General features: G+C 35.1%; 1 protein-coding gene across 3 annotated transcripts in view; it reads left to right on the forward strand.

Moving 5' to 3' along the window:
• Positions 1–18,060, forward strand: part of ACAP2 (ArfGAP with coiled-coil, ankyrin repeat and PH domains 2) — a 201,396-nt gene extending 183,336 nt beyond the window's left edge. For all 3 annotated transcript variants that reach the window (XM_066347902.1, XM_066347905.1, XM_066347903.1), the window contains 5 exons: positions 1,141–1,328; positions 1,776–1,885; positions 4,420–4,530; positions 7,637–7,698; positions 13,486–18,060. In XM_066347902.1, the coding sequence (XP_066203999.1) occupies positions 1,141–1,328; positions 1,776–1,885; positions 4,420–4,530; positions 7,637–7,698; positions 13,486–13,586 (572 nt within the window). In that variant the 3' untranslated portion in view covers positions 13,587–18,060. The remainder of the gene's footprint in view (positions 1–1,140; positions 1,329–1,775; positions 1,886–4,419; positions 4,531–7,636; positions 7,699–13,485) is intronic.
• The last annotated feature ends 2,112 nt before the right edge of the window (positions 18,061–20,172 follow it).

Genomic DNA, 20,172 nt, shown 5'->3' on the forward strand with positions numbered 1-20,172 from the left:
ATTATTACTTTTTATCTTTCCTTGTGGCTGTCTTTCTTATCAGGAGAAAGAGATCAGCAACTCCCTCCCCATTAGGTTTTTTGTGGTTGACTGACTCCTATATTTCATGAGTTTAGTGCTTTTGGTCTTGCAGAATACTCACTCAGGGTTGTAACCATTTTTTAAATTATTTGACTTGCTTGTACTGAAAATTGTGATGGTATTAGATCATCCTAGAAATAAAGTAGGGTGTCATCTACTAGTAAAATTCTTTAGGGATTCTTATTGCCTCTTCTGAGTCTTTAAGTCCAGGCTTATTGGCCAATTCTTAATTTTAATCTAGTACAGAGTAATTAATCTACCTATTGAAAATGGCAAGACCACAAAGGCCTTGCATACCAATTAATATCTGTATAAGAGAAGAAGCTTGACTGTTTGGGGAGCGATTAGTCTACTGGAAATATAATATCTTTGTGAAAATCTCCCATCAGCTCATTCTGTTAAATTAGTGGTTTCTTATGTCACAACTTACACTTTGTGATACAATTAAGAGCTCATTTTAAAAAAATGGTGGTAAGCTACAGATAATGTAAAATTGATCATCTTCACCATCTTTTTTTTTTTTTTGTATTTTTTCGGTGAGAAGTGGGGGGCAGCAGACAGATAGACTTCTGCATTCACCCGACTGGGATCCACCCAGCATGCCCACCAGGGAGCGATGCTCAGCCCATCTGGGGTGTTGCTCTGCTGCAACCAGAGCCATTCTAGCACCTGAGGCAGAGGCCATGGAGCCATCCTCAGTGCCCAGGCCAACTTTGCTCCAATGGAGCCTTGGCTGCAGGAGGGGAAGAGAGAGATAGGAAGGAGAGGGGGAAGAGTGGAGAAGCAGATGGGCGCTTCTCCTATGTGCCCTGACTGGGAATCAAATCTGGGACTTCCACACTCCAGGCGGATACTCTACCAACCGACCAGGGCCTTCATCTTCACCATTTTTAAGTGTAGAGTTCAGTGACACTAAGTCTATTTACATTGTTGTGAAACACTGCTATCACTGCTGTTCATCTGACAAAACTAAAACTCTGTGCCTGTGAAACAATGATTTCCCATTCTTTCCCTTCCCAAGAGCTCATTTTTAATTCTGTGTTTGTGTTTGCTTTTCAGAGGGAGAAAGGCAAGATTCTTCTGTGTGTCTTGACTCGAAACATCTTAATCCAGGACTCCAGCTTTATAGGGCTTCATATGAAAAAAATCTTCCCAAAATGGCTGAGGCTTTGGCTCATGGTGCAGATGTGAACTGGGCTAATTCAGAGGAAAATAAAGCAACACCACTTATTCAGGCTGTATTAGGGGTATGGATTTCCCAGATTTGTACCTGAAGTTTTAAGTACTAGTAGCAAAACATATAAAAGCATAATTCATTTGGAACATGGCCTTAGCATTATTTTTGTTTTAAGAGATGGGTTGGAAAATCAAAAAAGAAGCTAACAGGGATTTCTGGGCATCGTTTGGATTGTGTGAGCTCAATTTTATTTTAATTTTTTTTGTGATTGAATGGAGCTCTGGTAATGAAAGTACTGCATTTTGCTGGGTCACAAAGTGCACATTGACTCTTTATTAGAAGTAGTTCTTGGGAAGAAATAATATAATTGATTATTTCTCTGCTTTTCCTGAGGGATATTTTCTCTTTTAGGGGAGAATGAAATAGAAAGGCTATTAGAATAAAGGAAACATTCTGTATTTTAATAGAAATATATTGTTTATTTTTTGTACATTGTTATCTTCTTCTTTCCTCTAAGGGCTCTTTGGTGACATGCGAGTTTCTCCTACAGAATGGTGCTAATGTAAACCAAAGAGACGTACAAGGGCGGGGACCACTGCACCATGCCACCGTCTTAGGGCACACGGGGTGAGCTTTAGTGCTTACATAGTGAAGTAGATTTTACTTAAAATATTGCTTTGAAATCATGTTCTGCTTTCAGAGATGGGTTGGAACAAAGGAGGAGCTAGTAGTGATTCCTGAGCATCACTTGGTGTAAGCTCCAATTTTTTTGTGTTACTGGAAAAGAATTCTGGTAATGAAAGTAATGTGTTTTGTTAGATCACAAAATTTTTTTCAGGTAAAGGCCATTAGGTAGAGTTTATAAAATGATACTTTACTGTGATGTACATTGTCATGATGGAATTTGAAGTTTTAAAAATCTCATTCAGAGGCCCTGGCCGGTTGGCTCAGTGGTAGAGTGTCAGCCTGGCTTGCAGGAGTACCAGGTTCAATTCCCGGCCAGGGCACACAGGAGAAGCACCCATCTGCTTCTCCACCCCTCCCCCTCTCCTTCCTCTGTCTCTCTCTTCCCCTTCTGCAGCCAAGACTCCATTGGAGAAGAGATGGCCTAGGCGCTGAGGATGGCTCTATGACCTCTGCCTCAGGCGCTAGAATGGCTCTGGATGCAACAGAGCAACAGCCCAGATGGGCGGAGCATCGCCCCCTGGTGGGCGTGCCGGGTGGATCCCGGTCGGGCGCATGCGGGAGTCTGTCTGACTGCCTCCCCGTTTCCAACTTCAGAAAAATACAAAAAAAAAAAATCTCATTCAGATATAAAATCTGTTAATTTTTAGATAAGAATGACAAAACCTACTTTGAACTTCACTTGTCATTTATATAGATCAGTTTCATTATTTAAAACTTACTGAAATTATGGCAATTTTTGTCAGACAACATTAAGTCTTGTGTGTGTCTGCATACATATATTACAGTATGTACATAACACATACATTATGGGAAATTTTTGTAACTTTGGACATTTTAGTTTTCCCAAAGGGTAAAGTCAAATTTTAAAGTAAGTTTTTAGTTTGTGCTATTGACATTGTGGCTTCTGGAGCAGTGTTTATACTCAAAGAACAATAACACCATGAAGATGGACTATCAGAGGGTACAAATGAAGTAAAAATACTTGCTTTATATAAAGAGTTTGTGGTTGGGTAGTTCTTTAATAAAATATCTGAGGATATCTAATTCTTAGTAGCTTGATAAGCAACTGTTCTTTTTTGTTTATTTATACCAGTGGTAGTCAACCTGGTCCCTACCGCCCACTAGTGGGCGTTCCAGCTTTCATGGTGGGCGGTAGCGGAGCGACCAAAGTATAAATAAAAAGATAGATTTAACTATAGTAAGTTGTTTTGTAAAGATTTATTCTGCCAAACTTAGCGAAAATCTGACATAAAGTACTTGGTAAGTAATTATTATTATATGCTTTAACTTGCTGTAACTCTGCTTTATAAATTTTATAAAGTAAAGTTACTTCCCTACTTTATAAATCACCATTACTGGGGAACCGGTGGGTGGTTACAAAATTTTACTACTAACAGAGATACAAAAGTGGGTGGTAGGTATAAAAAGGTTGACTACCCCTGATTTATACTCTCTATTACTTCTTTTCTTTTCTTTTCTTTTCTTTTTTTTTTTTTTTTTTTTTTGTATTTTTCCAAAGTTAGAAGCAGGGAGGCAGTCAGATGGACTCCCGCATGTGCCCGACTGGGATCCACCCAGCATGCCCACCAGGGGGCGATGCTCTGCCCATCTGGGGCATTGCTCAGTTGTGGCCAGAGCCATTCTAGCACCTGAAGTAGAGGCCATGGAGTCATCTTCAGTGCCCAGGCCAGCTCTGCTCCCATGGAGCCTTGGCTGCGGGAGGGGAAGAGAGAGACCGAGAGGAAGGAGAGGGGGAAGGATGGAGAAACAGGCACTTCTCTTGTATGCCCTGACTGGGAATTGAACCTGGGACTTCCACACGCCAGGCCCATGCTCTATCTACCACTGAGCCAACCAGCCAGGGCCTCTTTCCCTTTATCAGTAAAGAGTTTCAGTTAAATCACTTCATCATAAAAACTTTTCCATACTTAAAAATGATAGTATTTAAATCATTCTTTGTATTTTCTTCTTAATTATTCTTCTTGCCATTTTACTTCATAGACTCTATTTACTCATTCTTTCATTTTTGTCAATTTCTTCAAGTTACAAAATTTGTGGAGTACAGTGGGAGGATTACTCCACACTCTGCTATTATGTTATCATTAAATATCACAGTGTTAGCAGTACCTTGTCTTCTTTCTTTCCCAAAAAATGCCTTGAGTGATTTTTGTTTTAAGTTTATAGATGTCTGTGTACAACGTTTTATGATATTCTTTTAGTGTAGGTACCATAATTTATACATCCTATTGTGCTATATAACACCAGGTTAAATATGATAATATCTCTAGACTTGTAAAATGCTGATTATGGTAAATTTTTATTATTAGCATCAGTGTTCAATAAATATTTGTAGTACGAATAAGAATTTGCTAATGAAAGTGTTATTTATTTAACTTAGGTAGTACTTTTTATTTTTTAAGGTAAATACTACTTTTTTATTAGCAGTATCTCAAAAATGCTGTTTGCTTAAATAGGCAGGTATGTTTATTCCTAAAACGAGGTGCCAATCAACATGCCACTGATGAAGAAGGGAAAGACCCTTTGAGTATAGCTGTGGAAGCAGCCAATGCTGATATAGTGACCTTGTAAGTATTTTATTTTTACTTATTTCCCTTACAATACACAGGGGTGGGTCCAAAAGTAGGTTTACAGTTGTGTGTACACAAAAGTTTATTCTTATATTATTAGTTATTGTATTTTTATTTGTATTACAACTGTAAACCTGCTTTTGTTCATCCCCATATTACTTATATGGGGTTTTTGGGTTTTTTTAATTTATTTTATTTATTCATTTTAGAGAGGAGAGAGAGAGGGAGAGAGGGAGAGAGAGAGAGAGAGAGAGAGAGAGAGGAGAGGGAGACAGGGGGAGGAGCAGGAAGCATCAACTCCCATATGTGCCTTGACCAGGCAAGCCCAGGTTTTCGAACCAGTGACCTCAGCATTTCCAGGTCGACGCTTTATCCACTGCGCCACCACAGGTCAGGCCTATATGGGGTTTTTATCATAGTTTCCTGTGTTGATGTGAACTTTAACCTTGGCCAGTTGTTTACTGCATACTGTATACTTCTCTAAGTACATTAAATGTATTGAGCACTTTACATACATGAACTTACTTAGTTCTCACAACAACTCTATGAGGAAGGTATTATTAGCCTAATTTTATAAGGAAACCAAGTCACAGATAATTTGAAAGACCTAGTAGGTGGTAGAACTGGGATTTGAAACCAAGAATTCTGGCCATGTTCTTAGCCACTTCTGTTGTACTGCATGACCAGTAGGAACAGAAAACCAGGGACTTCTCTAAAACAGATTCTTGAACTCTCAGTACAGTATTGAGATGGGGATTGGATTGATACAGCAGCAGGCCATTGTTCTGCTCCCTTGAGAATGAGAAGGTTCTAAGTAGGGAAGCCGCCTGCACTGGTCTTAGTGACTTGCAGTTGCATTGCTTTTGGGCAGTGATACGTAAAGGACTGTGTGTACTTATCTTTTAAATAATACTCTATTTTAAGGTAAAGTACTTGTTTTTCAGTATTTGAATATAATTTAATATGATCTGTTAACAATTTTTGAGGTCTTAATTTGATTTTCATCTTAGATCAAAGTTATTTTTTACGACTGGAAACTAGAAATTCGATTTCACCTACATACCATTATTATTATGTAGGAAATCTCAAGCATATGTTATATGAAGTCACTTTTTCATTCTATTCTGAGCTGAATGAAGCCCAGAATTACTGATTCTCTGTTATATAAGTAGAGGCAGTTCCATTCAAACTACTAAGTCTCAGTCACTTACGAAGAGAGACACTCCAACTGCCCCAAACTCCTGAGCTCCCACTGAGAATTCTTGATTTGCCATATATCACCCCTCCAACCCTTGCCAAATTAAATTTAAAAAGGCATACATTCTTTGTATTTAATTTCCTTTCCCCACTTAGAGGGTTTATTATTACTGTGGAGGCTCCTATAGGAATTTTAGAATTATTAAATCATTATAGATTTGCAATTAGAGAAAGATAAGTTATTAAAGAAAATATAGGAACAGTATAAAGAAAAGAATCTTGGTTTTATAGAGCTCCCAGGCAATTCTTATCGTAAGGGCCCCTTTTTCTCAAAGATACCTGTTCCAAAATTATCTAAATTTTTTTATATTAATTTGTATGAGGACTTTAATTTCACTTGAAGCATTTTGAAAATAGATGTCCTTTCGGAGAAGTCCAGATGCTAAAGGGAGAAATATGGTGCTATTATTAATTCACACAGTGGTTGAAAATGGAGATGGAGGGATTTGTGGTACTTTAAAGATAGGAAAAACCCACCTGTCAGATGCTACCATGGCTTGAGAGAGCATTTAGAAGAGAGTGGTAGAGGTCTGGGAAGGCCATGAGTATATGGTAGCTTGAAGGACCGAAGAGTAATACAAAATAGGAAAGGGACTCCAAAGGCAGCATTTTCCTGTTTCAAAATGTTGCTTAAAGTTAGTAAGAAAATGGGAAGGAATTCTTGTCTTTTTTTTTTTCTTTTTTTCTTTTTCTGAAGCTGGAAACGGGGAGAGACAGTCAGACAGACTCCCGCATGAGCCCGACCGGGATCTACCCGGCACACCCACCAGGGGCAACGCTCTGCCCACCAGGGGGCGATGCTCTGCCCCTCTGGGGGGTCGCTCTGCCGTGACCAGAGCCACTCTAGCGCCTGGGGCAGAGGCCAAGGAGCCATCCCCAGCGCCCGGGCCATCTTTGCTCCAATGGAGCCTTGGCTGCGGGAAGAGAAGAGAGAGACAGAGAGAAAGGAGGGTGTGGGGGTGGAGAAGTAAATGGGCGCCTCTCCTATGTGCCCTGGCCGGGAATCGAACCCTGGTCCCCTGCATGCCAGGCCGACGCTCTACCGCTGAGCCAACCCGCCAGGGCCGAATTCTTGTCTTTTTAATCCATGCTACATGTCTTCCTGCTGCCAGGATCAATAACCCCCAAAAGAATGTATAACCATATGGTAACCTTGGGAAAATCTTGGTCACCTTTGGCCATTATTATAATGTTTGTATATCAAAATATATTTCCAGTATTTAGAGATAACATACACTGTTTCTTTTATTGTCTTCTCTCATGAGAATCATGTAAAGTGAAATGCAGTTATTTTTGTATCTCAGATTGCAAGTCTGATATAATAAAAGCCTGTTTATTTTAGTGGTAAATATTGGTATAAAAAATTACTTTAGCCTGACCAGGTGGTGGCGCAGTGGATAGAACGTCGGACTAGGATGCGGAGGACCCAGGTTCGAGACCCTGAGGTCGCCAGCATGAGCGCGGGCTCATCTGGTTTGAGCAAAAGCTCACCAGCTTGGACCCAAGGTCGCAGCCTCGAGCAAGGAGTTACTCCATCTGCTGAAGGCCCGCGGTCAAGGCACATATGAGAAAGCAATCAATAAACAACTAAGGTGTCGCAATGAAAAACTGATGATTGATGCTTCTCATCTCTCTCCATTCCTGTCTGTCTGTCCCTATCTATCCCTCTCTCTTACTCTCTCTCTGTCTCTGTAAAAAAAAATAATAATAATAATTAAGATAAATAAAATTTAATTTTAAAAAATTACTTTAGTACATGTTTTACTTGCTTATATGTATAATTCATTAGTTTATGAATATTTATATTGTATAACTTCATCTAAAAAATACTTTTACTTAATTTTAGGTTACGTTTAGCAAGAATGAATGAAGAGATGCGGGAATCAGAAGGACTTTATGGACAGCCAGGTCAATATTCTACTAATAACCATACTGAAATGCAGTATAAGAAATGCATTCAGGAATTTATCAGTTTACAGTTGGAAGACTCATAGTTGTTTAGTAAACTAACTTAATATTACAGAGTTTTTATAACTTGTAAATTGTGAGTTATTAAGGATGTACTGTACTTATTGAATTCTTGGGGGTGGCTAACTCCTGGGCCTTTAAATACCAACAACTATTGCCATTACAGTACACATTTTCTTGCTGTATTTAACTCTGGCTGCTGACTTCTTTCTCTGCTGTACTGATGTCTTCCACATACATTCCAGTGAGGTCAATGGGATAATAGTGTATCTTTATATACTGACAGCAGCACAACAGTCATTTTCTTTTTGAAATTCTCCTTAGCTGTCAAGGAATATAACAAATTTTTCTTTTGTTATTCAGGGAATTTCTATAAATTGTGTTCAGGGAAAACAAATCACCATGTGTTTGGCATATAAAAAGTCAGTATGAAAAACACCTAGAAAATGAATAGTTTTATACTCTGACATAAACATCAGTTGAAAGTTTAAAAAATAAAATTTACCAGAAGGTTGAGAAGTCCATAACAGGAGTGGAGTTAGTTTAAAAGGTATAGAGAAAGGTCTCATTTTACTGTATAGCTTTGCCCCAAGCACTTGTACAGTATCTGTTGGATAAATGGACATTTTTCAAACAATATTTTGTAAGCCTGCTGGCAAAGTAGACTTACTCAGATTTGTGAGATCTAACTCAGGATCAGCTCAGGCCTCATTCTGAGTAATTTTCACCCTTGAGTCAAAATGTTAAGAAAAGGAAGAAATGTTGATCAGATTCTTTTCTTTGATAAACATATCAAATAATTTGGTCTGCAATTTTATGAATTTGAGTATATGAATTACTAATATATTGGTTTTAAATTCATATACATATTAGTAAGACATTTCTGGAATTCATGACTAAATTGAGATTGTTCAGTATATTTGATTTTTTAATGAATATTAATATATTATTTAAAAAGTAGCTTGATAAAATCATCTACTATTCCTCTCTTTTGAAATTTCTGTACTTTGGGCTAGCTTCAACCATTTATATTAACCAGATTAATATATAATTAGTTTAAATATGGGTCCATTCTTTGTCAGAGGGTTGTATTTACTACTATTTCTGGTCTAATATAAGAGGGGACAAGTAAGAACTGTGAGAACAGAGGAACTCCATCTAGCTACTTGTAATCTAGGGTGTCCCACTTTAACCCTGTGGATCAAACAATACTGCTGACTCATGGTATACCACGACGTGAGAGAGCTGAGAAGGGTGAAGTCTCAGTGTTAATTCTGAATCTCACCCTTTTGTTTTAAACTTGAATGTTAGATTTTAAATAAGTTATAATTTTGTAACATATACTTAAATGATAGTATTACTAGGCCATTTTTGAGGCCTTTGTGTTTAAGCACTTTAAAATAAAAGTTATTCGAAGGCTATGACCGATATTTGTGAGCTAAGAATGATCTTCAAGATTTTAAGTTAAACAATTATTTTTCCTGAAACCTTAAACTTACGGAAGTGTTTGGTCAGCTGCTCTTTACTTAAGGTGTTTGGTGATGAAATTACACCCAACTGCTTAGTCAGAAGGGCAGTGGTTGACTTTTCTCTGGAGTTGGGATGCTTGAAAGGACAGGGCTTCTATGTTCTTGCAACTTCAAGTTCCACCTGAATTGCGTGGGCTTCTGCCACCAGTTAGAAGTATTCATGTGTCTCTTTCACTGTCATTTTATGTGCAAGTTTATGAGGATGTACTTTCTATTGATTTGCAGAAAAATAGATTTTTGCAGTTTATTCAAATGAAAATTTGAAAAAAAAAAAGGCCTTGTTCTAAAAAACAAACTTTCTACCACTCTCAAGTTTTAGTTTAGGGGTTAAAAAATAAATCAGCCTGACCAGTGGTGGTATAGTGGATAGAGCTTTGACCTGGAATGCTGAGGTCCCAGGTTTAAAACTCCGAGGTCACTGGCTTGAGTGTAGGCTCATCTGGCTTGAGTGCAGGCTCACCAGGTTGAGCGCAGGATCACTGGCTTGAGTGTGAGATCATCAACATGACATGCTCCCAAGGTCACTGGCTTGGCTGGAGCCCCTCCACTCCATCTCTCTTTCTTCTTTCTCCAAAACAAAACAACCCCAGAATTCTGGAAATAGTGTATCAGCAAAATAAAATGAGCTTTTGATCTATTTGAGGATCATCTTGATGATAATTAGATTTTTCTAATTTTCCTAGTTAGATTTATTTAGAGAGTCTGATATTTAAAGCAGAACAGTTTTATATTTATACAGGTGACGTGGTTAAATGGTGAAGCCATTGCTTTATGGCTTCTTTTCTTATTCCTTTATGAGTCTTTGGAGAGCAGATGTTTGCTTAGGCAGCAGGTCTTTTTTCCCCTTCACCTACCACTGTAAATTTTTCCCATAGATTTTGGTTGGTTATTTTGTCTAGATCCTTTTTTTGTTGCCTAGAACAAAAAAAGAAAACCTCAGAATTCTGGATAGTTCTAAAATGCAGGTATTTTCAGTCTTTTGATAATGAAGAGCTCTACAATTTAAAAGACTCTGATATTATCTTTGGGAATCATGGACCTATTTTTAGGAACCCCCACATCTGATTTTCTGTCTACTGCCCTGACCTCAGAGTCCCAATTTTTTGCAAGGTGACCTGACGAGCACATGTTTCTGGAAAGGAAGATTTATTTATCTCTATCAGTTCCTTCAGCTTTTAGGAAGATTGAGGGGGGGGGGAGTGAAATATCATGCTCTGTTCTCAATTGATAGAAATCAGGTGGTTCCAGCAGTTCAGCTTCTGATTCTAGGATTCCTCGATTGTTGGCAGTTTCTCAGCCGGTTGAAAACCACTTCTTTAGTTAACCACTGTTTATTCATATGAGCATGTTGCTGGCAAAAGGCTGAGTACTAATCTAATCAGTGGGGCAGGATTAGTTGGGGTTGGGGCTTCACATGCTGCCATCTCTTTGCTCAAGAGCAAAATCAACAAAATCTTGGATCATTATAACTGCTGTTGTAGTGCTTATTCTGAAAACCAAAATCAAAAACTATTTTAAACTATCAGTGGAAACACAGTAGTCCACATTTTAAAAACTTGGAACTGTCCAGGCACATAGGAAAGTTAACTTTTTGAAGAGAAATACAATGTGATTAAGTAATTTAAAGGATATAACTTAGCATTACAAATACTGGGTGGTTACTTGTTTACCATTTATAATTAACTGTTAAATGTACTTCTGTGAACTTTCCAAGGCTTCATATTCTGGGCTATTATTTATGTATTCTAGTGTAGACAGGTTTTATTTGCCTTGGAATACATTCTAAATGATTAAAATTATATTTAAATTTTAAAGGATCACATTGGAGTTCAATTTGTGTTAACTATATTAAATATTTTAGTCACTATTGTTATTGTAACATTTGTTTTTTTGACCACACATTTAGAGGCCTAAGAAAGATATTATATTGATAGTCCATTATTTAGTGTTTTATTAGAAACTGAATGTTAAAATGTTTTTGTGTGTGAAAAAGACTTCTTTCTGTATTTTATTAACTCTTTTAAAATGTATTCATTAAGTGAAACCAATGACTAGTGTAGCACCAATGCTTTCCTTCAAGGAAGCATTTAATTCAGTGAATCAAAGATCTTATAATTTGTTTTGCATGGTACAATGGTTCTACTAAAATGTACTTGTGTAATAGGTCCTAGGTTATTTTAAAACAAAACCTGTAAAACCACAAAAAAGAAAAAAAATTCACAGCTTGTTATACAAAATATGCATTTCTGATAGTAGAAGCCATATATTGCCATTGTACTGTTGTAATACTTAAGAATGCTCATCTGGTGCTATCTGTAACTACTTGGCATTAGTGTCTGCTAGATCCTCTTCCTGTTTCTTCTTGAATGTATAATGTGTGCCTTTTAAGTTACTTCTGGTGTTGAATGGTAAAATCAGTGTGGTATTTTTGTATTATGATCTGCACTTTATACTTTCTTGGAAAGTAAAATTCCAGACTCTCCAGTTTGAATAGTATTTTAAAACTATTTATAATGTTTACAATAAATATTTTAAATATTTTAATTCAACATCTAAGAATAAGGAAAATTTTAAAATATTTTTTATGGTTTCTTAATTGATATTTAACATGGTCTCTTCTTACGTTTATTTTATATCTTTTAGAATGGCTAAAAATGGGAATAGATAGTTTGTCTTTTAATGTGAGAGTCAACTTTTAAGAGGTTATAATTGGATTGTCTTACCAGTTCGGCATATCAACCTTTATTTTTATAATTTTAGTAACAATGAGTTCAGTGTTACTCTTAGCCAACTGTATTAAGATTCTCTCCTTACATTTTTCTTTTTAAAGTTGATTGATTCAGGTCATGAGAACATTTCCAGGGTTAAATGAAAACTATATGGAGATTTTAATAACTTGCTTTTTACATAGACTAAATATTAAAAGTGACTAAATATTGAAAGTATTAAAATTTTTTTATTGAAAATTTTGTGTTATGCTATTAGACCTTTTTACTAGATCTTTATCCTACTCCCCAAACTTTTTTCTAATTCTCAAAGATTTTGGTATGACATTTATTGCCTAAAAAAATCTCACTTTTCCAAAGCTGACAAAACTTGCTGCACTATTAACAACAACTGTAGCAAATGAGTTTGTAATAAGATGGATGCATGGTATATTAAGGGGAAATAATTATAAAACCATGTTGCAACAATAGTCATGTAAAATAGTGACAATCTAAATCTTGAAAACTGAACTATGCCAAGCTTATTCATAAAGCTGATGTTAATAAGAAGCATTTATGATGGATGATTCATCTTGAAAATAAGATTTTATTTTATACAAATCCTTTATCGGAGGTATAATCTATATGTGTGTACACAATTTCTTGTGGCAAGAAATATGTATAGTATTCAAATCTGCTATAATATCAATATATATAATCTAATTCTCTACAAGCATATTTGTATGTATATAGATATGTGTTATTCTAATTTAACATATATTTTGGGTGTTTCTTTCTTTTTGTCATAGCATTCTTGCTCATATGACCTTCAGTAAATAAAAACTTCTGACTAAATGTAGAATTATGATTTTATAGTCATTTTCTAGGCTTTAATCACTTTATAAGCTTAGTAAGCAGTGAATTAGGTGCATTAGTTTTAGATAAGCATTAAAGTTAGAGTTAAGAATTCTTTTTCACATGCTATTTAAATTAGAATGCCTCTTAATTAAAAGATAATATTAAAATAGGCTTTTTACCCCAGCTGATTATCAGTTTTGTCTTTTTAATAACTTGCATCCATCAGAAACATTTAGAATTTGTTTTTGGTTTTTCCTTTTGGTCTTGATCAAGAGAAATATGTATTTAAAGAATGTCTTGTTTACTATACCTCACTTAGAATGACTTTTATTTCTCATGTATTAATAAATGTTTTTCTGTACATTGCTTTCAAATACTTGCATCTTTGCTCTTTTCTAACTCTGAACTTTCCTCTGTGGCTGCATTTGAGGTGCTTTATTCAGGTATAGTTCTTTTTTCTTTCACTATATACTTTCCCAGCATTTATATTTAGTTCATCTTTTTTCTTTCAAAAATGCTCATCTGAACAAAATTTTAATATAATGAATAATAAAAGTTACTAGACATAAAAATGTCATCTTTAATATTTTTTATTGTAAACATTTTAAAAGTGTTTTTATTTTCCTTTCATGCAGGTGATGAAACTTATCAGGACATTTTTCGTGATTTTTCCCAAATGGCATCCAATAATCCAGAGAAACTAAATCGTTTCCAGCAAGATTCACAGAAATTCTGATGGTTTTTAAGAAAAGGGGAAAATATTAAATCTGGTGACTTCCTAATGTATAGATCTGAACACTCACGAATTTTTACTGCTTTAATTCTACTTAATTTTAGTAGATACGGAGTGGTTTGGTTAAAAGGTACCCATTCATTGATATTAAGTATAACATAGAGCTTTAGTAGTTGGAAGAGGAGCCTACTTTAGGACTTCAAAAAAGGAAAAAAAGTCTGTTTAAAGAGCTATGTTTATAGATAAAAGTTGACTCTAGATTTAGACGATCTTTAGGTTACTAGATCATAAGAGTTTGGACAAAAATCTTTTTTGCTAGTGGAGGGTAGCATTTATTTCTTTCCTTCTGTGCGTCGTGCCCAGTCTCGTTCAAGCGTGTCTGCATCAAGTGGGAGCTGACTGTCCTTCTGACTCGGATGCCTTTTCTCTAGTTTCTGCGATGATTTTTAGTGGCTCAGAAGTTGTTTTGTTTTGTTTGAGTGGCCTAACTAGTGTTCACACAGTATGTTTCCACCATTTGCTCATAAATGCAGTTATTCTCCTTAGATGTCATTATTATCCAGTACTTTAACATACAGTGGCTGTGCAGGTAGTTATAACTCAGTCCTTCAGGTTTATTCCATTTTATGAAGCAAAAAGAAGCCCTTAACAATTTTTTTAAAATCACCAATAGATTCTCATTTATAGAAATTGGAGTTCTTTATTGTTGGGTCGATTTCCTAAAACCTAGACAAATTTATTGATGTAATAAAACTGTGTTTCAAAGGTTACTTGAATGTTGCAAATTTTTGCTTTTATCAGATTGTAACTTTCAAAGAAAAAGCTTATAAAATAATGGTTTATAAAATAATGTAGAGGATTTCTGAATTGGAATTTGTCCTTTTGAAGATACATTTTTGCTATTGGTCCTTGTGAAAGAAAAATCTCTTTGTAAAAGGAGAAAAACTTCATATTTTTCTGAATTTTTACTCAAATATGGCAATAAATTGCTTTTTAATTTTTCCAACATCCTGTGTAGTTGTACACAGTGTATATTTAAATTATAGCATCTACGTAGATTTATTGTTTGGTTATATGAATCACAGATCCTTTAATTCCAAAATATTATGGATATACAATTTACCAAGTATATGCAACAAATTAGTCTTGATTCTATCTTTGGTTGACATTGACATATCTCGTTAGGAGAGTATAAAATGATTTAGTAATTTGCCTTATGGCTTCTTTCTAATATTGTCAACAGTTAAGTTTAGTCTTCTTTTACAAATTACATGTAAGTTATTATCGATACTCAGTTTCTAAATAAGAGAGGTTGTTAAATTTGGGTTATCAAATAAGTAGATAAATAATATATAATTGGGTGGATAATAGATTTTCTAACACCACCTCCCCCTCCTTAGAGTTTTATAAATTAATTGACCGTCAAAACGAAATCTGTCTAAACAAATTATACTGAAATAAATTCACATCACATGAAAGGTTCCATGTTTGCTTGGCTAAATTGCATGCATATAATGCTTATTTGGTTATAGTCACTGCATAGTAGATAAGAATAAAAACTATATTTATGAATATTTCTAAGGAAATGTTAATTTCTAAAGCTTGTATTGTAATTAAAACAGTAACTGGAACATGAAATCTTTCCTGCTTCACCTCAGAGTCACAGAGCATCTAACTTGACAAAAATCTGATTTATAACATTTTTATTAGAGTATACTTTGAAATTAATTGTTAGAAAAACTCAAGGATAAGGAAATATGTTGGAAACAAACAAAGAGAAAAGAAAAGAGTGCCTCACTCTTCCTTTGTAGTGCCTATTCCCGTTTTAATCCTAGGACTTCATTCCTGATGCTCCTAACCTTTATCTGAGGAAGCCTAGGCAGTTTTCCTTTCGGATCCAGCCATTTGGTGCTTCAGAAAACCTCTGGGATCTCTCGTTGTGAAGGCATTTCTTCATGACAGTCTTACCTCCTGTGGCAGTAATTAGTGTCTACTTAAATTTAATTGTCAGAGATGTATTTGAAGTACATAAAGAAGATCACGGTTCTGAATGTCTTCAGAGGAAGCAAAATTTTTGACAGTATAGGGAGTCTGCTACTACAAAATGCATTTCTGTGGCTTGATTTCTTGAATGTGCTGAGACATAATTTTGATTAAATTCAGCAGAAATAATATAGTAAACAAGACTATAGAGTATAATAGTTACAAGTAGTTACAAAGTAAGTTGGCTCTTACCAGGGTAAATTTAGCTGTGTCAACTAACAGCTTTTCTTTGTATGTAACAAATCTGAGTTTTATTACACTGTGAATTATTAAATGCTATTAAATGCATTATGAGAAACATAGTGTAAACAATGTTAATCATACTTTTGGGTCTCATAGGTCAATGTGGTTGCCCTGTATTTTCTTTTCCTAACTGATCTGCTGATAGTAGTTTCTGATTCCTTCTCATTTCATTATTCTGTTTGCTCATATCATTAGCTTATTAACTTAAAAGTTAGATTAATATCAAAATAAGAATATTGTTTGCACTATGAGGAGTTCATTAGGTGTAGTTTAATGTTACAGCTAAAGATATTGAGTAGTTATTTGCAATTTTTCAATGTAACACACGTTTAAGATTTGTAGGGTCTTAAAAATTACCTTTGGTACAGTCAGTCCTTAGAAATTCAGGAATTTCCAGGGATTCACTACAGTACAGTGTTTGCCTAATTTGTACTGGTCTTCACTATAGATTTTTTTTTTTTTTTCACTATAGATTTTAATGAACTTGGGTGTTTGCTTTTCAAAACATAGATTTAATTTGGAATATGTACTTTGGTTCTTCATGATTGTATTTTGGAAAAAAATACTATGCCTTTATAATCTGGACAACTCAAGTTTGTGATGTATTAAGCAGTATTTTAGAAATATAATTTTATACCTATAAAGTATGGTCACAATAAAACATTTTAAATTAAGTTTACTACCCATTTTGAATAATGAGTCATTCCCTTATCACTCTTACATTGTCACATTAACTTTTCTGTTTGTCAGCACTTTGACCATGGACATGAGCTGGGAAAATGATGTTTTTATAGAATTGTTTGTCCAAAATGACTTCTGACCTGCATGACATAGTGGAAAGAGCACTGACTAGTAGTTACTATTCGTCTTGAATTCTGAGCTTCTCACAAGTAAAACAAGTGTGAGAAACGAAGTGAAACTAACAGTACCCCTTGGCGTACTGTTCTGCTGTTCACACTGTATTTGACATCATTTCATCTCATCTGATTTCATGGTAGGGCTTCTGCAATCTTACTGTAAGAGTGCCAACATTGTCTCTTCTTTACCTGGGCTACTTGTCATGTTTTACAGAGGGGATCACTGGCTTGCTGGTTGGTGGCATAGATGACACCAGAACCCCTGTCTATCTACTAGTCGGAGGCACTTTATTTGTATCATGAATTGATTTGAAATCATTGTAACAAAATCTGATAATGACTGCTAGCTTTCCTTGTGTTTTGATAAAGACTCCATATATTCTAGAATTTGGATATAAAATTACCTGAAACAAATAGATTAGGACTTGAAGACATTAAGTTGTAGGAAAATTTACATTTTTGCAATAACAAACATCAATGAAAGCAAAAATTACAAAGGTAATTTTAATTTACCACATACAGGCATACTTTGCTTCATTGTGCTTCACCTCTGTTGTGTCTTTACAAATTGAAGGCAAGACCCCCCACCAGCAAAAAGATGACTTGCTTTATTGTGGTGGTCTGGAAGTGAACCACGGTGTCTCTGAGGTATGCCTGTACTCACAGGTTAGATGAAAGCTAGCTAACGAGCTAAAAGGGGCTTGGGTTCAGTTTGGTGGAATCTTGGCATCTACAGATGGGATTTTGTGGACATCCTTTTCTGTTTACATAAATTTATCTACTTAAAATGAGATAATGGGGAGAGGGAAGCAAGGCTTGATTAAGTAAGCCTTTTTCTGTATTGGTCTTTTCAGTATTTTATGTTCTAGATTTTCTTATTTTTCCTCAACAACTCTCCCTACCTTTGGGTGTTAATTTTAAACAGGGAAAGCTTGCTACATTATAAAGATTGTTGACATCATTTATTTTACACAAAGGCTAAAAGTTAACTTTTGGAAATGATGAGCTACTTTTTGATGTGTTTACTTGTGCTTTGTGGTAATTTTGGATCATTCCAGTCATAATGACCTCTTACATATAATATTTCTTGTTACCTGTTGAAAGGTGTTTCAAAGAATGTATAACCAACACATCATTTACTTTTTATTAGTATGTAGAGGATTTGTATCTAATTCATGAATGTAGTTTTACTGTAGTTTGTCATTGTAAATGGAACAAAGTACATTATCTTTATAGTTATTCTAAAATGTACATTATGTAAGAATTGTAAATATTATACTTGATTAAATACTTTGTATCTGAAAAATTATAAATCAATAAAAATTTCACCTCATGATGATGTCCTGTATTCTTTTCTAACCCTGTTAAATTAATTCACATTGCTCTTATTTCCTGATTGCTTCAATAAAGAAATCCATCTTGATCTTTTAAATATTTTCTTCTGTCTGATCACAGAGTTGCATGGCTCCCAGTTTATTAGATAAAAAACTGCAAATGCTTTTTTTGGGGCCCTAGCTTTTTTTTTTCTTTCTGTCATTGACATATATGTTGAAGTTTCTAATCTATGTAACACATTCACACTAAATCCTCTTAGTAAACAAACAAAAACATGTTTTTATATGAATTAAGATTGAGGAATGGAGGGGCTGAAAGAACAGATTTGGAGTGAATTGCCTGGTTTTGCCTTAAAAGCTAATTGAAAGCAGACACATAAAGCTTTTCTTTGTAACTTGCTTTATTCCACTTCATTTCATTTTCAGGATCGTTCTATGAAGTAGAGAACCCACACCACTAGTCAGTAAATGTTTTAAATGAAAACAAAGCCTGTTTTTTTCTTATTGCAAAATGATACTTTTTCATTTTAGAAAAATGTTTAAATTACAGTAAGAAAAAAATAAAATAACTATTCATAATTTCATTATCTGTCCATGCTGTCCAATGTGGTATCCACTGGCCCCGTGTGGCAATTGAAATTTAAATAAAAATTACACAAAATTAACCTAGAGTTTATCTGTTGCACTGCCATGGTTTAAGAGCTCACTAATGTGCCTTGTGAATGCTGTTTTGAACATGGCAGATTCTAGAACATATCCGTCATTGTAGGAAGTTCTGTTGGGTAGTACCAAGGGAGACTTCCTTGGTATATGCCCTGATAGACCTTTGGGTATGTATATTTATATACAATGGGATCATCCTGTTATATGCTGCTTTCACTTATTAAATGGGGAACAAGTTTTTAAGTTCTTAAGTATTTAACATCACTTTGGGGAGGATTTAAAAAATATTTTATGAAAAATTTCAACCATAAAAAGTAGAATAACTTCAATAGCTATTACCTCATGGCTGAACATTGTTTTATCTATACTCCCATTTTTTTTTATCTTACCCAGATTTGTTTTTTAACCAGATCTCAGACATTTCACTAACAAATTGTTCAGTATGTATCTCTAAAAGGGTACCAAAAATATAGAAAAAGAAAAAAGCCCAATCATAATACCACACTTCTTTAAACTAGAAAACTATATAATCAGTTTTCAAATTTTCAAAATTGTCTTAAATGTGTTTTTTTTTTTTAATAGATTTTTTCAAGTCACAATCCATATGTTTCATTGCAGTTGGCTAATAAGGTCTATAGCTTGGTTCTTCCATTATTATTTTTTTAGATTTCTACTTGCATTTGTTGAATGTGTAACTCTTATCGAAAACATCCTTTTAGTTTAGCCCCTTCATTGATGAACATATGATTCTAATTTCTTAGCATCATAAACCTAGCTCTGCTTTATTCTTATGGCTAGTTTTTGTAGTACATTCTTAATTAGTTCCTTAGGATGAATTCCTAGATTACTAGTTTACAATGCTGGTTTACAATTGGCGGGTATATTTTTGTGGATCATTTAATGAATCAGGCACTCTGTTAGGTATTAGGGACATTATGGAGAATTTTGCTTTCTTGCAATGGAGAAAGTTGGGACTGGGTAATTTATAGGTGGCCCTTAATGGAGTTGTTGAGGATAGTGTCTCAGCTGGATGCTTGCTGGTTTGGTTAGTGGCAAGGCAGTGGCACCTAAGCCAAGGTCTGAAGCAGAAAGCTGGCTGGGTGAAGGTCTAGGGCAGTGCTTTTCAAACTTTGGTCTGTAAAACCATCATCATCGAGACTCGGGCTCACTGAAGATGAATAGGGCATGAGTCTTTATGTTTTTACTAAGCCTCCCAGGTACTTCTAATGCCAATCAAAACTTGAGAACCACTGTTTAAGGGAGAAACATTCATTTGGATAGCAGAACTGAAAGTTCTCTTAGGGACCAGAAAGATTTTAGGATTGCCAGAAGGCCTTCCAGAGAAGTTGTACCAATAAACCCTCATCTGCTGTGAAGGAATGTGTCTGCTTCTCTGTATCCTTGACAATACTGGGTAGTAGTCAATGCAAAAAACAAACAAACAAACAA

This window comes from Saccopteryx leptura, chromosome 8, assembly GCF_036850995.1.
Source record: "Saccopteryx leptura isolate mSacLep1 chromosome 8, mSacLep1_pri_phased_curated, whole genome shotgun sequence".
NCBI lineage: Eukaryota > Metazoa > Chordata > Mammalia > Chiroptera > Emballonuridae > Saccopteryx > Saccopteryx leptura.